We start from the raw sequence: 21,633 nt of genomic DNA on the forward strand, positions 1-21,633 counted from the left end.
ATTACTTCTTTTTACCGGCATTTAAACAAGGGCACATATTTCTACTAATTACAAGATGATCTGTTGGCTACAATAGTATCCTATAGAGCAAGTAAAATACAGATGTAGCTGAGATGAGTTGGTATTTTGGCACAATTCATCATAACATGTTATCTTTTTTTTTTTTTGCTTTCCCATATCAGTGTAAATCTAACTCAGAAGTAATAAGAGGGGTTGTCCGGGATTAGAAAAACATGGCTGCTTTCTTCCAGAAAATAGCATCACACCTATCCACAGGTTGTGTGTGGTACTGCAGCTCTGCCCCACTGATGCCAATGGAGCAGAGCTGCAATACCAGACAACCCATGGGCAAGGTGGTTCTATTTTTGGAAGAAAGCAGCCATGTTTTTCTAATCCTGGGCAACATTTGTCTTATCCCATGAATCATTCTCATGGTCCAGGCTGTCAATAGTTGCAGTGCAGTGTTCTCAGCATAAGGCTCCATTCACACGTCCGCAATTCTGTTCTGTATTTTGCAGAACGGAATTGCAGACCCATTAATTTCTATTGCGGACAAGATTAGGCATTTTCTATTAAGTGCCGGTCATGTGCGGGCCGCAAAATGCAGAACGCACATTGCCGGTGTCTGTTTTGTGGATCCGTGGATCCGCAAAACACACACGGACATGTGAATGGACCCTAAAACTATCATTTTTTGCTTCCATGTGTCCCCTGTGGATGAGGGCAGCCTCAGCACAGAATCGGTCTCCTTCCCCTTCTGACAGCTAACAGTATAATCCCTTCTCACTTCCCCTGTGGAAGGAGTCTTCTCCACTATACTGCCATGCTACTGCAGAGGCTCTGCTCCTTCCCTGACAATTAGGGCAGGAAGCCATTTCTACCGGCTGACTGCAGTGAACAGAGGATCGCTATGTCGAGACCTGTTTGTGGGACGAGTGACTGAGCATGAGTGTCCACCAGCCCTCGGCTCATTAGGTGTACATGGACATTGCTATACAATTTGAACACCAGGTGGAGACATACTGTTTAAGAAAAGTCTTCACAGGATCATATTTTAACAGCATGTAAAAGCAAATATGCTTCATTTCTACAATCTATATAATGAATATGATATTCAAGGGTGGAGCAACTCTTAATACGACCATTTCAGCTTTGCAACATCTTCCATGCTAAGATTTAGTGCGGTGTAGAAAAGCGTAGCTTTACCTCTGATCTACTACGTTATAGCTTTGCTGCAGGCTGCCCCCACCCTTCCTTCCCAGTCAGACATAGCCATGTGTGCAAAAACCTCTCACCTCTCTCAGGGTACGTATACATCTGGAGCATCCCGGATTCGGCAGGCCGTTCCGGCAGTGAACAGCCTACGGGAGTTCTAGCGGTGGTGTAAGATAATAAAAATAGAACCTGAAAACCTGAAGGTTCTCTAGCAACAAAGAAAAGATCAAGAGGGCACAGCCCTGGACCATAATCGCACTGGTTGCCCCAGCCTGAAATGGCTGATAACCGGGAACCATAGCCTGCATTCTATGCAGAGAAGATAGTCTCTAGGTGCAGCAGCCCTTCAGCTCCTTGAATGGTTGGCACGCTGAGACTATAATTTAGGTAGGGGGCATTTTTTCCGCCTCACTTCGACCTTTGAAGTTGTATGAAAACACTAACCTGAAACCTCGTAGATGATGAATTTCTTCCGGACGCCACGTGGTGTGCTTTTATCATCTTGATATTGGCTGCGTTCTTTTTACAGTACGAAGATTTTACTCGGAACTGTGAATCATTTTCTTTTCCCACCGGGAGACGCGCATTATACAAATAAACATTACTATTATTGCGCTCAGACGGTGAATAAATAAGGGATTTTGTGACCGGCTCTATACCGTAGCTCACAGCGGCGGCGTAACCCGCGGCAGATTTACGCACGTAGCATGGAGGATACACATTTGTACAGTGCTTGGACTAATCTCAACATTGGAGCCAATTACGGTGAGGACAATTTCAGGTGTCTATCAATCTGTTATTTACAGATTCGTCCAAGAATAAAGGTACGTACATTTACTTCACCAGAGCGCCATTCCTTCAGCTCCGCTCCTTAAGAGCCATCCCTGAACCCTGGCATCTGATCATTTTATATCTTAACAGCTTTTAAAAGCAAATGAATACATACATATATAATTTGTGAATCCTGTCACACGTGACATTTTTCCTTCACAGCCTGTTTTCCTATATCCTGCAGAGCGGTGCATAGCTTCTTAAAGTACAGAGATTATGCCATGACTATTTCATGCCCCCCCACCAATCAACAGTAATACACTTACCAGGAGTATTTCCAGGCATGAGGCTGGTGTATGAATCTTATTGCAAGGAACTCATGTACATATAAAGACTTTACATATACACGCATGTACACATGCCAGACAAATGGACCACACGCCACTATGGTGGTCTACATACAAAATGTCATTTTTCCAAGATACGAAGAATGGTACCCCAGGACAAGGACAGCAGGACTATGTAGAGTTAAAGAAATGCATTACAATGTTTGCTAAAAATTTCTATTGCATTTGCTTAAAATGGTTCTGCAGTTTTTTTAAACTGATGATCTATCCTCTGGATAGATCATCAGCCTCTGAACGGCAGGGGTCCGGTCAGCTGTTTGAGAGGCAGCGGCGCTGGCAGTAGTGCTGCGGCCTTCTCGCTGTTAACCGCAGACCCAGTGACGTCACGACTAGTATCAATGGCCTGGGCGGGGCTAAGCTCCATTCAAATGAACAGAGCTTAGCCCCGCCCAGGCCATTGATACTAGTCGTGACGTCACTGGGTCTGCGGTTAACAGCGAGAAGGCGGCGGCGCTGCTGCCGCCTTCTCAAACAGCTGATCCGCGGGGGTCCCGGGTGTAGGACCCCTGCCGTTCAGAGGCTGATGATCTATCCAGAGGATAGATCATCAGTTTAAAAAAAATGCAGAACACCTTAAAGGGTTAGAAAACCTTGTTAAGGTTAATTACTACATTTACCTGCAGTCCCATGTAAAACGACATAACACTGCAATATTAGAAGCTGTGCTGAATGACAACCAATGTCCTAAAGGAGGATGCCGGGCAAGTCTACGTGCACGTCTACATTCGTCAGTAGCCTCCATTATAGATTCAGCCATATCTGATGTGAAGAGCAGCGCAGCACACAGCACTATCCTTTCTGTCAAAAAGGTAGACACCACCACACACCCCATTTTAAGTCAATAGGGTCTGATGACCACCAATGATGTGTGTGAGGTGACTGGTCTCCACAAAGCATGTGCGATCACAGCCTAATTGGTGAACAGCAGGCCATTTTAAGGGGATCAAAACTAAGGTGTGGTCAAGTACTGCCATGATCTGACCTTGAACCACGTCCTTTTCTTCCATGTCAGAATATAATACAAATGGAAAACCCCTTAAAGGGTTGAAACCAGCACCTGTATCTGAATACCTTTGTAATTGCATGTAATTAAACATTTTGTATAGCCACTGAGTTAATCACTAAAATGTATCAGTATAGCGCCACCTGCTCTTTGTCCTTTTTCTTATTTCTTTAGCCGTCTCACTGAGATGGCCGCACATGCTCAGTTTCATCCTTCATCTGCCTCCTGAGCTGCAGCAGAAAGGACCCTCCACTTGAGCTATCAGCTTGATAGAAATCTAGCAGAGCAATGAATGGGGAGATCTCTGGAACCATGTGAGGTACAGGGCTGGTTCTAGCTTTATTAGCTGAGGTCCGATTTTCATTTTTTACATTAAAGTGTAACTGTCATGTTTTAATTTAAAAAAAAAAAAATAATTGCATATGTTATTTAGTTTCTTCACATATCACTGTTTTACTTGAGTTTTTCCATTAGTTACGGCTGTTTTAACCTCTACAATATGAGGATCTTCTCAAGATGGCTCCTCTGCCAGTTCTCTCAGGCCAAAACTGCCTTCCCTCACTTCCCATACACACTTGCTGTAGCCAGCAGCTCCCTGCCAGCCAATCAGATTGGATTACTGAGAGACACGCCTCCTCACTCTGAAGCCTAATGCAAGCATGCAGTGTGAAGCACCGCCCCTCCGTCTTCTGTTTACAATGAGCCAAAGACAGACAAGCCATAGCAACGGTTTTACAAGGGACCAGTGGAAAGGGACACTAATAAAAGCTGTTATTATAAAGGCAACTAAAGATCTTTTGGCAATCATTAATAGACTGACTAAGGTATACATGCCTAGCTCTAATAAACTAGCAAATAAAAAAAATATGACAGTTACACTTTAATCATGTGATAACCCCTTTAAATGCAGCTTTAAGAGTGTTTACAAAATTAAAAGGCCATTTGTGACCAGACAAAGCCTTGCTTGTTACAACATTTGAGACACCCAGTGTACCCATCATACCACATCTGACAGTCCAAAGGGGTCCCATCCCCTTAATTAAAATACTGTATAGCAATCCAAACAGAGGTTTGAGAGGCTTTAAGGAGTGTTTATTTAGTTTTCCATCCACCGTATTGGTGGAGATGCAGGGCCTTTACTGGTAACAGCTTAAACACAATGCAACCCATATGATCAAAGGCAGAGCAATCAAAACTAAATAAATAGCATAAATACATTGAATCTACATATTAAATTGTGCACAGGAATATAAGTAAAAAGATGTTTACCTTCATTTTCCTGGGTGACTGTTGGGGTCTGTGTCTCCTTTGTATACGTGACAGTTTCTTTTGGAGGAAAATCCACTTGAGTAATTTTGGCCATGCCCAACTTCAATGGACCACGTCTATAAAATATGTTCACAATTAGAATAAAGTTCAGCAACAGGTGGCGCACCAAGACGTGAGCGTGCCATGATGATCTAAAATTGTTTACACAGCCAAAATTCACATTACTTAGGCACTGCAGTGAAAGTTTGGTGCATAACGCACCAGAAAAACTCCCGAGATATACTGTATGAGAGGACTGAAATGTTGTTTTATATATATATATATATATATATATATATATATATATATATACACATACATACACACACACACACACACACACAAGGTTGGCCACTCCTGGTTAAAATTACTGTTACTGTGAATAGTTAAGCAAGTTGAAGATGAAATTACCTCCAAAAGGCATAAAGTTAAAGATTACACATTCCCTTCGTATTTTAAACAAAAACTTTTTTTTTTTTAAATCTTTTACATTTTCAAAATATCAAAAAAGGAAAGCGTCTCAAAGCAAAACTCTGGGAACCCTGCATGGTTAGTACCTAGTATAACCCCCCTTTGGCAAGTATCACAGCTTGTGAACGCTTTTTGTAGCCAGTCAAGAGTCTTTCAATTCTTGTTTGGGGGATTTTTATCCATTCTTCCAGTTCAGTGAGATTCCTAGGCTGTCTATTTTGAGGTCTATCCACATATTTTCTATGATGTTCAGATCAGGGGACTAAGGGCCATGGTAAAACCTTCAGCTTGCACCTTTTGGAGGTAGTCTATTGTGGATTTTGAGGTGTTTTTAGGATTATTATCCATTTGTAGAAGCCATCCTCTTTTCAACTTCAGCTTTTCTATAGTTTGTGTTGTTTGCTTCGAGAATTTGCTGTAATTTCATTGAATCAATTCTTCCTTTCTACCCATAAAATGTTCCCCGTGCCATTGGCTGCAACCCAACCCCAAGGCATGATTGATCCAAACCCATGCTTAATGGTTGGAGAGGTGGTGTTCTTTACATGAAATTCTGTGCCCTTTTTTTCCTCGAAACATACCGTTGCTCATTGTTATCAAAGAGTTCTATCTTAAAGGGACACTGTCACCAGGGGCGGATTAGTTTAGTTGTTTTAGTTTAGTTGTTTTTTTTTTTTTTGTCTTAATTTGTCCCCACATAGCATTCCCTCTCATAATAATTTGCCCCCACACAATAGTTTTCCCCACACTGCCCCCACATAGTAAATTGCCCCCACATAGTAAATTGCCCCACACTGTCCCCACATAGAAATTACCCCACACTGTCCCCACATGGCAATTTCCCCCACACTGCCCTCACACAATAGTTTCCCCCACAAAGTAATTTGCCCCCACATAGCAATTACCCCCACACAATAGTTTCCCCCACACTACCCCCAGATAGAAATTTGCCCCCACATAGTAGTCCCTCCCATAATAATTTGCCCCCACACAGCAATTTGCCCCCACACAATAGTTTCCCCCACACTGCCCCATCTAGTAATTTGCCCCCACATAGTAGTCCCTCCCATAATAATTTGCCCCCACATAGTAATTTGCCCCCACATAGTATTCCCTCATAATAATTTGCCCCCACACTGCCCCATCTAGTAATTTGCCCCCACATAGTATTCCCTCCCATAATAATTTGGCCCCATACAGCCCCCACATTCCCCCCCCCATGTAATCGACTTCCCTAATAGGTCCTCCTGTGTCCCCCCCAAGTAGGCAAATGAAATAAAAAAATAAAAAATGAACAAAAAATGAAAAAATAAATACTCACCTATGTCCAGGGCCTGGCACTTGCTCGCAGAGGAAGGCGGGCGGGATGAGTCAGGCGCGTCACAGTGCTGCGTCCCGGCACAGGCGCGCGATGACGTCATCACGCATGCCTGCGCCGGGATTTCACTACCGCATAGGCCTCAGGCCTACAAGGCCTGAGGCCTATGCGGTGAATGCCGGTGATCGGCGACGGGACAGGGAGCTATGCGCTCCTGTGCCCCGCCGCAGTATGTGTGCGTTCGGGTCAGCGTTGGGCCCCCCAGCGGTGCTGGGCCCGGGGCTGCCGACCCGAACGTCCCTATTGTAATCCGCCACTGACTGTCACCTGGATTCTACTTACTGAGCTAACAACATCACCACATCAGTGTCCACGATTTACATTAAAATATACTAGTATCACTGCCCTGTGTCTTTTATTTGGTCTATAAAAATCGGTTTTATTAATATGCAACGTACCTCAATAAGGAGCCCAACGGGCGCTCCACAAACATTACGTCAGCGCTGAGCAGCAAATAAATGAGTGGGGCGGTGCTGGGCTCCGAAGTAACTGTCAGAGGGACGTCCCTTTGGGCTCCTTATTGAGGCACTTTACATATTAATAAAACCGATTTTATAGGACCAAATAAAAGACACAGGGCAGTAATACTAGTATATTTCAAAGTAAATTGTGGAGACTAATGTGGTGATGTTATTAGCTCAGTAAGTAAAATCCAGGTGACAGTGTCCCTTTAACTTCATCGGTCCACAGGACTGGTTTCCAAAATAACATCAGGCTTGCTTAGATGTTCTATTGTTCTTTTGCAAATTTCTGACTGAATTTTGTGGTGAGGATGCAGGAAAGGTTTTATTCTGATGACTCTTCCACAAGGGACATATTTGTGCATGTATCTCTGAACAGTATAACAATGTACCACACCTCCAGAGTCTGATAAACCTTCCTGAAGATCTTTTGCAGTCAAGCGGGAGTTCCGATTTGCCTATGAGCAGCTGTCTCTGAAAATTTTCTTGGTCTTCCAGACCTTCTCTTGACCTCCATTGTTCCTGTTAACTGCCATTTCTTAATTATATTTCAAACTCAGGAAATGGCAACCTAAAACGTTATTTTATCTTCTTATAGCTTTCTCCTGCTTTGTGGGCCTAAACTACTTCCAGAGTGTTGAGCAGCTGCTTAGAAGAACCCATGGCTGCTGTTTTTTGGGAGAAGGTGAGAGACGTCTGGGTATATAAAGTTTTTGAAACTTGCATCACATGGCCTTTCCTAACGATTGCGTACAAGCCGAAACTCTAACAGGCTATTTAAGGTCTCAGACCTCGGGAAAAAGTTATCTGAGCACTCAAATCTCTTTGGGTTCCTACACTTTTGCAAGGTACTGCTTTCCCTTTTTTTTTTTGGTGTGTGTGTTTCATCTTTAACTTTATGCCATTTGGAAATCATTATATTTTCAGCTTGCTTAACTGTTCACAGTAAATTTTACCAGTTGTGTGTATGTATAACGTATTCATATGACCCCCGCACACCTGACGGTCGCCAAAAGAGTGTCCTTATGGCCTCTGTTTATCTGGTATACATTTCTACAGAATAGCATACTCAACTACGCTATTTTAGATAGTGGTATCCAGTAAAAAAATAAAATAAAAAATTATATACACATACACACACACACACACACACACAGTGGGGCAAAAAAGTATTTAGTCAGCCACCAATTGTGTAAGTTTTCCAACTTAAAGAGGAGAGAGGCCTGTGATTTTCATCATAGGTATACTTTAACTATGAGAGACAGAATGGGGGAAAGAATACAGGAAATCACATCGTAGGATTTCTAATGAATGAATTGGTAAATTCCTATGTAAAATAAGTATTTGGTCACCTACAAACAAGCAAGATTTCTGGCTCTCACAGACCTGTAACTTCTTCTTTAAGAAGTTCTTCTTTCTTTCTTTGTCCTCCCCTCGTTACCTGTATTAATGGCACCCGTTTAAACTTGTCATCAGTGTAAAAGACACCTGTCCACAACCTCAAACAGCCACACTTCAACCTCCACTATGGCCAAGACCAAAGAGCTGTCGAAGGACACAAACAAAATTGTAGACCTGCAGCTTGGTGTGAAGAAATCAACTGTGGGAGCAATTATTCGAAAATGGAAGACCTACAAGACCACTGATAATCTCCCTCGATCTGGGGCTCCACGCAAGATCTCACCCCGTGGGGTCAAAATGATCACAAAAACGGTGAGCAAAAATCCCAGAACCACACCGGGGAACCTAGTGAATGACCTGCAGAGAGCTGGGAGCAAAGTAACAAAAGCTACCATCAGTAACACACTATTCCGCCAGGGACTCAAATCCTGCAGTGCCAGACATGTCCCCCTGCTTGAGCCAGTACATGTCCGGGCCAGTCTGAAGTTTGCTAGAGAGCATTTTGATGATCCAGAAGAGGATTAGGAGAATTATATGGCCAGATAAAACCAAAGTATAACTTTTTGGTAAAAACTCAACTCGTCGTGTTTGGAGGAGAAAGAATGCTGAGTTGCATCCAAAGAACACCATACCTAATGTGAAGCATGGGGGTGGAAACATCATGCTTTGGGGTTGTTTTTCTGCAAAGGGACCAGGATGACTGATCTGAGGAAAGGAAAGAATGAATAGGGCCATGTATCGTGAGATTTTACGTTGTAAACCTCCTTTCATCAGCAAGGGCATTGAAGGTGAAACGTGGCTGTGTCTTTCAGCATGACAATGATCCCAAACACACCGCCTGGGCAACGAAGAAGTGGCTTTGTAACAAGCATTTCAAGGTCCTGGAGTGGCCTAGCCAGTCTCCAGATCTCAACCCCATATAAAACCTTTGGAGGGACTTGAAAGTCCGTGTTGCCCAGCGACAGCCCCAAAACATCACTGCTCTAGAGGAGATCTGCATGGAGGAATAGGCCAAAATACCAGCAACAATGTGTGAAAACCTTGTGAAGACTTACAGAAAACGTTTGACCTCTGTCATTGCCAACAAGGGTATAAAACAAAGTATTGAGATGAACTTTTGTTATTGACCAAATACTTATTTTCCATCATGATTTGCAAATAAATTCTTTAAAAAATAAATAAAAATCAGGCAATGTGATCTTCTGGACTTTTTTTTCATTATGTCTCTCATAGTTTAGGTATACCTATGATGAAAATTACAGGCCTCTCTAATCTTTTTAGGTGGGAGAACTTGCACAATTTGTGGCTAACTAAATACTTTTTTGCCTGTGTGTGTGTGTGTGTATATATATATATAAAAAAAAATTCTTTTAACATATTGGAGACTGATTCCACTGTATGCCTATACAGGAGGTATATATAGGAGGCATCCATCGGATGTATAGGTCATGTCGGGGAAAGTGTTCCATATGCATCCAATGTACATACACCCTTAAATAACTAGCGTCTAATAAATAACCATAGTAAAATACAGTTAGACTAGTATATAAAGTACACAACACGGCACAACGTAATAATAAATGGTTGCAGTACCCCAGATCAGAGTCAGAGTGGAGCTGAAGAACTGACGGATCTGTGTCCCAGTGCAGAGTCCTGATTGGTTGCCACACAACCACGCAGCGTTAGCAGAAGAGGTCATAGGTTAGTTAAGCAAACACAACAAAGTGGTTAAAAGTACTGAAGACTGGTATCACATAAGAGTTAGTGCAAGTAAGATGAGAACATTCGATCATGCAGCTCATCACGATAATAATTCACTCTAGTAAAAACTTCTAAAACTTATTAATACTAGCAATACTAACCACATCCCAGATAAGCATGTACAAGAGTATGAATGCAATTTAACAAATACTACATAAACAACGCATCTTGATGTAAGAGAATGTGATCGCTCAACATACAACACATCTACTGTGCATTTGTACTAGAAATACTGTCATTGGTTGTCCTGCTAAATGGAGCAGGACAACATTTGTACCAGATACAGGTCGATGAGGTCCGCAAAGAGGTCCTATACCTCCAAAGGGGCTGGCTCACACGTCCATGTTGCGGTCCCCGGACTTTTACATCTGCCCGTGTGTGGGCAGGGTCACATGCTCTGCTACTGCCAATAACTGGCTTCAGCAGTGACATGCCCACAAGTGGCACATTAGCAGTGAAGCCAAGTAATGGCTGCAGTGGAGCATGTGACCATGACTATGCACGACTGGATGTGAACAGTCTGTGGACTGGAACATGAACCTGCAGGAGTCGGCACTGAGAATCGCAACAGTAGGGAGAGCAGGTACGCATGAATCTTCTATTTACAGAGGCAGGCTGTGAGCATTTAATAAAAAGTCTTCATTCCCAAAGAATCCCTTTAAGTCAAGTTGCCATGTAGATCAGCACTAATGTATTATTACGGCCCAGATTATTTTATTACATTTTTTTAATGCAACAGCTTATCCATTAATAGACACCGCGGGACAGGTTGCTATGCTGAGTCACCCCAGAGCAGGGTCTTCTATCTGGTACCACATAGCAGTACCAGTGTCTCCTGGAGCAATCCTTTAAATGCAGTTTCACATCTTGGCTGCCCATTCACCCCTGAAGAAGCCAGAATACTGGCGAAACATGTCGGGGGGCAGTGCTAGTTTTTAATTGCTGTGCACCACTCCATTGTTAACCAGCATCCAGCGGTCAGCAGGCCGACGGTGCTTGGATCAGTTAAATAATCAAGCTAGTTTGGGCATTCGCTGCTGGGCACTGAGTCCCTGTTGCGGTTCTAGTCGCTACAAATCCCAGTCTGAGACTAATTGAGACGCGTAACGCGCCATGTGTATAGTGGGCTGATATCTCCAGTATCCCACCACCCTATAAGGTTGCTATGACAACTACACTCAGCGGGTAGTGATAACGCGGATGGTGCTACAGTAGTGATCGGCCCTCATAGTGATACTAGTAGGCACACGCCTATAGGCATATAGGGTGAGAGATAGTGCACATCTCTCCTTCCTTCTAATTGTCCAGTTAACGTTCTCATCAGTGTAGTGGTGCACTGTGCTTTTAACACTTTCATTTTTTGGTTCCGTCTAAGTTCAATTAAAGAGTGCACGTCGCACATACGTAATATATTATATTTTATATTTATCTCAATAAAAGTGAAGTATTAATTTACACCTGGGTCAAGACAGGTTCTATTGCCTGGTCAGGCATTTGTAAATAAAGTAGCGAAATACCCTTACCCAGGTTAGGTCCCAATTAAAATATATCCAGTTTCACATCTTGCCACAACATAAAAAATAAAAAAATCACGGAATCTGTAAAATGTTCACCCTGTTTCAACCACTGATCACCTGCACTATTGTTTCTTAAGAGTATTACATATTCTACTAGATCATGACCTTTTCTTTCACAGCCAACTCCCACCGGAGTATAATTAAGACGCCAATATGAATACACCTCTCGTATAAGTTCAGCCACTTTCATAAAGTCCGAAATGGCATATCTGCTCAGTTATACAGTGATACGCAGGTGGCGGCTGTACACAGACATGCTATTCTGGAATCCGGAAAAGCCGTGTGGCAGCCCCTTGGAGAAGATGTAACATAATAATGGCCAGCACAGCTTCACCGAGAACTCATGGGTCTGTGTTTATGCAGTTTTCAGTTTTTATTTTAAAGGTGAACAGTATTCACAAGTAAATGTACATCCTCACACGTCTGCCGGGTAAAAGAAACTACAGCTATATTATAAAGCTTCAGCTTGTTGGGAACATATCTACAATAACTGCAATATAAGTGAAGGCCGGGATTTTATTTATTTATTTTTTTGTCATATGTTGTCGAGGGATTTATATTTCGAACGGACCAACCTTTATTGACGTGTACACAGCAGTTCATGCTAAATTGGATCAGAAGAAGTATAATGTGCGGAAAGGTCCTTACAGGTGAAACTCGAAAAATTTGAATATCATGCAGAAGTTCATTTATTTCAGTAATGCAGCTTAAAATTTGAATATTGTGAAAAGGTTCAATATTCTAGGCTCAAAGTGTCACACTCTAGTCAGCTAATTAATCCATACCCCCTGAGCAAAAGGGACCTGAGATTGTGACTTTGGGGTTTTCATAAACTGTAAGCCATAATCATCCAAATTATAACAAATAAAGGTTTGAAATATCTCGCTTTGCTTGTAATGAGTCTCATATGTAAGTTTCACCTTTTAGGTTGCATTACTGAAATAAATGAACTTTGCACAATATAAAAAAAAAAATTGAGTTTCACCTATATATGGCAAAACTCTGGATAAACATACAATGGTGAGAGTTATTGAAGGGCATCTCTCAGCAGATTTGTACCTATGACACTGGCTGACCTGTTACTTGCGCGCTTGGCAGCTGAAGGCATCTGTGTTGGTCCCATGTTCATATGTGCCCGCATTGCTGACAAAAATGATACTTGAATATATGTAAGGCTACTTTCACACTAGCGTTCGTCGGTCCGCTCGTGAGCTCCGTTTGGAGGGGCTCACGAGCGGACCCGAACGCCTCCGTCCAGCCCTGATGCAGTCTGAATGGAGCGGATCCGCTCAGACTGCATCAGTCTGGCGGCGTTCAGCCTCCGCTCCGCTCGCCTCCGCACGGACAGGCGGACAGCTGAACGCTGCTTGCAGCGTTCGGGTGTCCGCCTGGCCGTGCGGATCCGTCCAGACTTACAATGTAAGTCAATGGGGACGGATCCGTTTGAAGATGCCACAATGTGGCTCAATCTTCAAGCGGATCCGTCCCCCATTGACTTTACATTGAAAGTCTGGACGGATCCGTCCGAGGCTATTTTCACACTTAGCTTTTTTTTTGCCATTTTAATGCAGACGGATCCGTTCTGAACGGAGCCTTCGTCTGAATTATTATGAGCGGATCCGTTCAGAACGGATCCGCCCGAACGCTAGTGTGAAAGTAGCCTAAGTGAGCCTCTTGGAGCAACAGGGGCGTTGCCGTTATACCTAGAGGCTCAGCTCTCTCAGCAACTGCTGCAGCCTCTGCACTTTGATTGATGGGGTCAGGCAAAGTGCAGGGGGTGCAGCAGTTGCAGAGAGAACTGAGCCTCTAAGTGTAACTGCAACTCCCCTGTTGCTCCGAGAGGCTGATTTTCATATATTAAAACAATTTTTTTTCAGCAATGTGGGCACATATGACCACAGGACCAGTCAATCAGTGGTCTCAGCAGAGATGACCTGTGCACGGAATGTCACTGCTGCAGCCAAGATGATGTCATCAGCAGCGGGAGGACCAGAGCGCAGCACTCGAAGAAACAGGAAAGAAATCAGATAATATCCATTTGCTATTTTAGGCCAGGGATGCCTACAGCTATCAGAGCATGCTGGAAGTTGTAGTTTTGCAACAGCTGGAGGGCCGCAGGTTGGGCATCCCTGTTTTAGGCCATTTACAGGGGTTGCCCGAGTGGTTATATAACTCTGACAACTCCGTTAAGGTGCCCATACACATTAGATGAATGTCGTCTAAGCCGACTGATTTCGGCAGGACAAGCAGACAATTAAATGCGTATGGATTGTTCTGTGTCTCCAGATAACATGCCGGATCCTTTATTCTCATGGTGTCTGGCAGCAAGTTAGGCTACTTTCACACTGGCGTTTCTGGGTCCGCTTGTGAGATCCGTTTCAGGGCTCTCACAAGCGGAACAAAACGGATCAGTTTAGCCCTAATGCATTCTGAATGGATAAGGATACGCTCATAATGCATCAGTTTGCCTCCGTTCAGCCATCATTCTGCTCTGGAGGCGGACTTGGTGTCCGCCTGGCGATGTGGAGCCAAACGGATCCGTCCTGACTTACAATGTAAGTCAATGGGGACGGATCCGTTTTCACTGACACAATATGGTGCAATTGAAAACGGATCCGCCTCCAATTGACTTTCAGTGCAAGTCAAAAACGAACAGTTTGCATTATCATGGTAATGCAAACGGATCCGTTCTGGATCCGACTTGCACTTGCAGCACAGTTGTCCGCTATCTAATGTGCATAGGCATCTTTAGTTTTTCCTGCATGTGATTACTTTAGTGGCTGGCATGAAAGCATCATCTCCCAGTTTTCAAAATCACTAGAAAAAAAATAAAATAAAAAAAAAGCGCTCCTCAGACATTAGATTAGATTTCAGCTGTGAAGTCTGAAGCATTGTGAACGCAGCTCAGTTCGCACTATAAATACTCAGCTCAGGATTAGTATGAAATAGTCCGCTTATCCCTACATCAACGTGTAAAATTTATAATTTTGCAGCCTTGAACAGGTACAAAAACTGCACCTCATTCCCCCTGAAACCATACGCAGTAGCTTGTGAGGTTGCTCCACTCCTCTGGAGAAGTCATGTCTGCCGCACACGGGATCGGTTAATCTGTTTCCCATCCACTTTGTGATGTGAACCCTTGACGGCACATGAGCCTGAGCAGAACTTGTACATGCTGGGTGTGAATGATGGGTATCTTGTAACATTGCCCACAGCAGAAAACATGTGCAGGAAGTGGTACTATTGCTACAGGAAGACGGCTAACACATCGGCTCTTTGGTAAGGAAACAATCTGCATTTCCACTGGGATGTGGGACTGATAGGGTTTCCAAGATGTGACATAGCTGTAATTATAGGTTAACCACAGCCCTGGGCTCAGATGTGTCAATCCATGTGAAAACCAGCATACGTCTAATATAAATTCAGTGGGCCCGCAGGACTGGGCAAAACTGCTTAACCCTCCTGATCTGTGGTGGAAGCTGGTGGTTGCTTCCTTTTAAGTCCTCCATGGGGTGAGGGGTGACATTAAACATAAGCCCTTTGAACCGAGGTGATACTCTATACATGTTTCAATACCGATCACGGCGTTGCACAGAGAATTTAGGAATTTAACAAAACTCTACCTCCAGCTGGTCACTAGGCCATTACATATCACTGTGATCGCTAGGTTTACACCACGGCTTTAAAGTGTGCATTACCACATATTGCTCTCTGCTAGGGGGGAGGTGGGGGGGTTACAGTATATAAGCCACCTGATTCCCGGGATCCTGCAAATTCCCGATCCCTACGGAGTGATTGGCTGAATGGTCACATTTCCAAGTAAAGATGGACCAGGAGAAAACGACCGGTGAGGGACTCAGGAAGCCGTGTTAGTTTAGGGAGGGGATCAGATACGGTAGGTATTAATTTATTTGTTTTAGGCACCTTTCACAGGGGGCGAGTATTCCGCACGGATGCGATGCGCAAGTTGAACGCATTGCACCCGCACTGAATCCCGACCCATTCATTTCTATGGGGCTGTTCACATGTGATGCGTGAAAATTAGCGCTCTTGTGCGTTGCGTGAAAATCGCAGCATGTTCTATATTGTGCGTTGCAGTGCGATAATCCATGCAACGCAGGCCCCATAGAAGTGAATGGGGCTGCGTGAAAATCGCAAGCATCCGCAAGCAAGTAAGGATGCGGTGCGATTTTCACGCACGGTTGCTAGGAGACGATCGGGATGGAGACCCGATCATTTTATTATTTTCCCTTATAACATGGTTTTAAGGGAAAATAATAGCATTCTGAATACAGAATGCATAGTACAAATAAAATAAAAAATAACTTAACTCGCCTTAATCCACTTGCTCGCGTAGCCGGCATCTCTCCTGTCTCTATCTTTGCCGATTTCAGTCAAATGACCTGTGGTGACGTCACTCCGGTCATCACATGATCCATCACCATGGTAAAAGATCATGTGACGGACCATGTGATGACTGGAGTGACGTCACCACAGGTTCTTTGACTGTAATCAGCAAAGAAAGAGACAGGAGAGATGCCGGCTACGCGAGCAAGTGGATTAAGGTGAGTTAAGTTATTTTTTATTTTATTTTTAACCCCTCCAGCGCTATTGTACTATGCATTCTGTATTCAGAATGCTATTATTTTCCCTTATAACCATGTTATAAGGAAAAATAATAAAATCTACAGAACCCCGATCCCAAGCCCGAACTCCTGTAAAGAAGTTCGGGTTTGGGTACCAAACATGCCGATTTTTCTCACGCGTGTGCAAAACGCATTACGATGTTTTGCACTCGCGTGGAAAAATCGTGCATGTTCCCGCAACGCACGTGTGAAACCAGCCTTAGCCTTTTCTGACTTTTTTTTTTATTTTTTATTTTTTATTATGGGCTGGACAAACTATTTAAAGGAGTTTTCCAAGACTTTATAACTGATAAACTATCCTCTGGATAGGTCATCAGTATATGATCGGTTGGGGTCCGACACCCGGGACCCCACCAATAAGTTGTTTGAGAAGGCAGAGGCTCTCGCAGTAGCGCTGCAGGCTTCTCCTGCTTTTCCTGGGCCAAGTGATGACATGTTTATCGGTTACATGGCGTAGGCACAGCTCAGCCCTAAAGAAGTGAATGGGGCTGAATTGTGATACCAAGCACAGCCACTATACAATGTACAGCGCTGTGCTCGGGGAGCTGAGAGAAGGCCGATCACAGATCAAAACTTTAGGGGAGATTTATCAAACTGGTGTAAAGTAGAACTGGCTTAGTTGCCAATAGCAACCAATCAGATTCCACCTTTCATATTTCACAGTTCCTTTGAAAAATTAAAGGTGGAATCTGATTGGTTGCTATGGGCAACTAAGATCTCCCCCTTTGCATCTATGGTAAAAAAAAAATACTAATATAAAAAGCTAAATAATAATTAAATGTAAAAACATGGAAAAAAAGGAATATGCTTTACTTCTTGGTAACTGCAGGTCTGGAACTGAAAAGCAAGCACATGCAGCAGGTTAGTAAGCTTAAAAGGGTCTAAATGTAAGATTGAGCTCAAACAGGTATCCTCCACCGATACATCCAGCAAGACTGACTCATCTAAGTGTTCAATGCAAAAAAACTATAATAATATACATATATTATATATAGCTATTTTCACACTAGCAGCACGGACCTCCGGCAGGCTGTTCCGTCGGGTGAACAGCCTGCTGGATCCGTCCTGCCCCATGTAACTGTATGCCCCCGGACTGCCGCTCCGTCCCGATTGACTATAATGGGAGCGGTGCGGAGTTCTGGCGAGGCACAGCAGCGCCTTGCGAGAGGCTGCCGGAATAAATGTCGGACATGTCGTAGTTTTATTCCGGCAGCCTCTCGCCGTGCGCTGCTGTGTCTCAGCCGGAACCCCGCCCCCATTATAGTCCGTGGGGACGGAGCAGCAGTCCGGGGGCACACGGTCACTAGCGGCAGGACGGATTCAGCAGGCTGTTCACCTGACGGAACAGCCTGCTGGAGGTCTGTGCCGCTAGTGTGAAAGTAGCCTAAGTGTTCAATGCAAAAAAACTATATATGGCACAGTACAGGTTTACTTTTACCAGACTATCCGCAATGGAAGGTAGCTTTATTTTCGATCATCAAAGGTCACCGTCATCACAGAATACGGCTACCAGAAAGAGAAATAGGCATGTATTCATACCCCTTGAACTATTCCACATTTTTCACATTACTGTATTTTTCGGCCCATAAGACGCACCTAGGTTTTTGAGGAGGAAAATAAGAAAAAAATATTTTGAACCAAAAGGTGTGCTTTTGGTGGGTTTTGAACTAATTGTGGTCTGTGGGCGACGCACCGTTATGGGGGGGGTGGGGATCTGTGGGTGACGCACCGTTATGGGGGGGGGGGGGGGATCTGTGGGTGACGCACCGTTATGGGGGGGGGGGGGGATCTGTGGGTGACGCACCGTTATGGGGGGGATCTGTGGGTGACGCACCGTTATGGGGGGGGGGGGGATCTGTGGGTGACGCACCGTTATGGGGGGGGGGGGATCTGTGGGTGACGCACCGTTATGAGGGGGGGGGGGGGAGTCTGTGGGTGACGCACCGTTATGAGGGGGGGGGGGGGAGTCTGTGGGTGACGCACCGTTATGAGGGGGGGGTCTGTGGGTGACGCACCGTTATGGGGGGGGGGGCTTCTCTAATTAGTGCTCTCCTTGTCTGGGCTGTCAGTTTAGGTGGACAGCCATGTCTGGGTAGGTTTGCAGTTGTGCCATACTCCTTCCATTTTCAGATGATGGATTGAACAGTGCTTCGTGAGGTGTTTAGACCTTGGGAAACTTTATTATAACCTAACCCAGATTTACACTTCTTCACAATTTTATCCCTGACCTGTCTGATGTGCTCCTTAGTTTTCATAATGCTGTTTGATCACTAATGATCTCCAACAAACCTCTGAGGCCTTCACAGAACATCTGTACTTAATTAGGTGACTTCTGAAGGCAGTCACACTGGATTTTATTTAGGGGTATCAGAGTCCAAGGGGATGAATACAAATGCACACCACACTTCCCAGATTATGATTTATTAAACATTTTCAAAACCAGGTATAATTTTATTTTCACTTCACACAAACTTACTATACATACTTGTGTTGGCTTATCACATTAAATCCCAATAAAATACATTTAAGTTTGTGGGTGTAAGGTGAAAAATGTGGAAAAGTTCAAGGGGTATGAATACTTATAGGCACTATATATAGTGTGGGGACTCGCTCTGGTAGACAGGATTAGCGGACGCAGTACAGAGGCAACAACAAGTTCTTTGGATCAAACAGTTCAGTGTTTTATTCACACTTTAGGCAAGTGACAAAACAAGCAAGCAGTCATATTCAAACAAAAAGTCACCTTGCAGTGTTAGTGGTAATTCATACCATGTGGCAATTCTACCTCAAAGAGTCCTTGTTCATAGCAGCACCAACCTGTTTTCACGCCAAACAGGTAGCAAGTCTTCATCCAGACACAAGGCTCCCAGATCCCAACACAGAGACATGGCATCTGAGCCCAGCTGCCTATTTAAGGACACCCAGGTGCTGCCAAAACTCGGACCGGCAATTAAAATCCAGTTCGGTATTTGACCTCACCTGTTTTCCCAGACCAAACCTCTCACTGTGTCACAATAGATGTCATGGGGACTGGTTAAAAGCTCCTGTTCAAGATACGGATATTGAGCTGGTTCAGGAATCCAGTTCTACTTCCAGAGTATAAACCAGGGAACAGCAACCTTCGACACTCCAGCTGCTGTGAAACTACAACGCTCAGCATGCAAACATGTTCGGCTGTTCTTCTGCCTGCCTCAGAAGTGCATGAAGCACTCTGGGAGTTGTAGTTTATGAGCCGCTGGAGTGCCGGAGGCTGTTGATCCCAGATAATTAATATGCATTACCTCTTATACAATTTCTTCAAAACTGGTACCTTCCAAGATTTGCTTCAAAAGGCATCTCACCCTCCAGACCAGAACCCTAGTCTGTACTTATGAGGAAGGCATCATATGGGTCTCTCTGGTTTTGCTGATATGTCTAGTTAGGTTTCAAGGCTCTTTATTGGTCAGACATTGGTTTACAGGGTAGCAACATATAAGCGGCAGTAGAGAGACAGTCTTTCTGGAGGAGAGCAAACTCGCATTCATTTTCCAAGGGGGCATTGCCTATAAGGTTCCCTACACCAGTTGGATCTCTGCAAAGAGAACTAGTACCTTCCAAGAAACCGTTCATGACTTTGGTTATTTTCTTACATTGTAAGCATTTGCAAAGCTGACAACACAGAAAGGTGTTGTCCATTTGCATAGACAATACAAAAAGGTCCAAAAGGTCAGAACCTCTGGTACAGGAGCCTAAGGCTACATGCACACGTTCAGGATTCATGTGCGGAGATTCCGCACTGAAATCCGCAGGTGTTCGCAGGCAAATCCGTGCGGTCAATCCGCACGCAATCCTGATCGTGTGCATTCAGCCTAAGAGTACCTGCACAAGAGTTCCGCTTTCAAAAAAGAAATTCTGCAAGTTTTTTGGGCGTTTCTGCACTAAAAACCACATGTACTAGTGTTTTTTGGTGCAGATTTCATGCGGTTTTGCTGCAGATCTCACCCTTCTCTTGAAAAGGGTAAAATCTGAAGAAAAGAACCACACAAACAAATCACAAATGGAATTGTAAGGAAGACAAAAAGGCAAAACCATACAATAGCCTTAAAGGGCATAAATTTATCACTATGAAACATTTACCCTATCGCCTTGGCAGGTGAAGGCATCTGTGTTGGACCCATGTTCATATTTGCCCACATTGCTGAGAAAAATTATGTTTTAATATATGCAAATGAGCCTCTAGGAGCAACGGGGGCGTTGCCGTTACACCTAGAGGCTCTGCTCTCTCTTCAGCTGCCGCGCCCTCTGCACTTTGATTAACAGGGCAGGTGGATCCTGTGTAAAGTTCATTAATATTTAAGTTTCAGAAAAACCCTTTAAGAGAGAGCAATAACCACACTGTTTCTGCAATTGACATTCTAGAATCTGTAGGAATGCACCCTTAAAATGTAATAGTGCTAAAATAATTGATTATTTCAGTTTATGGATAAATCAGTTTTAGTCAATAAAGGCAAAAAAAATAAATGTAGTAAAACCACTATTAAAAAATGGGTAACACAGCGTGACAACTTACCGACCCCCAGTCGTCCCATCACCAGAGTCTTGACTTCCGGCTTCACTTGGGGTGCTCACAGACTTAGAGGAAGGCGACGTTGGTGGAGGGACTAAATAGTGAAACAGACACGTATCCTCTGTTACTATTCGCAGGGGTTGGACCGCTTAAGATGTTTCCAAAGCAAGTTAACATGAAGGGTTGGTAAAGAAACAGAAACGGGTAACAAAACCAGAACGATGGCAAACCAAAACATACGTGGATGGAGATGGAGAATGGGGGGAAAAAGAAGGGAAGAGAGAGAATTACCAATCACATGCTGGCTTATTCATGCATTTGTACATAACATGTTGGTGACAAAGAGGGAAGGAAAGAATGAGAAGTGATGAGGAAGGTTTCGGACATTCCTACGATGTATCATAGACATGTAGAGTTTTACACGGTGACCCATTCATTTGAAAGGATGACGTGTTATTCTACAATTTCCTCACATGATATTAGCTATTTACTAAGGGTCAGAGTCATTAGGAATATTTTATTCAGACAACCCCTTTATTGAATGCAACAACAATATTAAAATATGGAATTACTGTACATACCCTTAAAGGGGTTTCCATAGATATTTGAACTGATGACCTAGCGTCTGGATAGTCATCAGTATCTGATTGTGGGGGTCTGACACCCAGGACCCCCGCTGATCAGCTGT

The 21,633-nt window shown here is 43.8% G+C and overlaps 1 protein-coding gene across 3 annotated transcripts in view; it reads right to left on the reverse strand.

The window, feature by feature from the left end:
- Positions 1-21,633, reverse strand: part of DYNC1I2 (dynein cytoplasmic 1 intermediate chain 2) — a 142,758-nt gene that overhangs the window by 81,745 nt on the left and 39,380 nt on the right. Inside the window, exons 5-8 of one of the 3 annotated variants that reach the window (XM_044303201.1) lie at positions 20,949-21,039; positions 17,213-17,236; positions 10,009-10,068; positions 4,666-4,781 (exon numbers count right to left, since the gene is read on the reverse strand). In XM_044303201.1, the coding sequence (XP_044159136.1) occupies positions 4,666-4,781; positions 10,009-10,068; positions 17,213-17,236; positions 20,949-21,039 (291 nt within the window). Of the gene's footprint in view, positions 1-4,665; positions 4,782-10,008; positions 10,069-17,212; positions 17,237-20,948; positions 21,094-21,633 lie in introns of all 3 variants that reach the window. The other 2 variants (XM_044303199.1, XM_044303200.1) reach the window with 2 other exon arrangements.

The sequence above is a fragment of the Bufo gargarizans genome, chromosome 8 (assembly GCF_014858855.1).
Source record: "Bufo gargarizans isolate SCDJY-AF-19 chromosome 8, ASM1485885v1, whole genome shotgun sequence".
Taxonomy (NCBI): domain Eukaryota; kingdom Metazoa; phylum Chordata; class Amphibia; order Anura; family Bufonidae; genus Bufo; species Bufo gargarizans.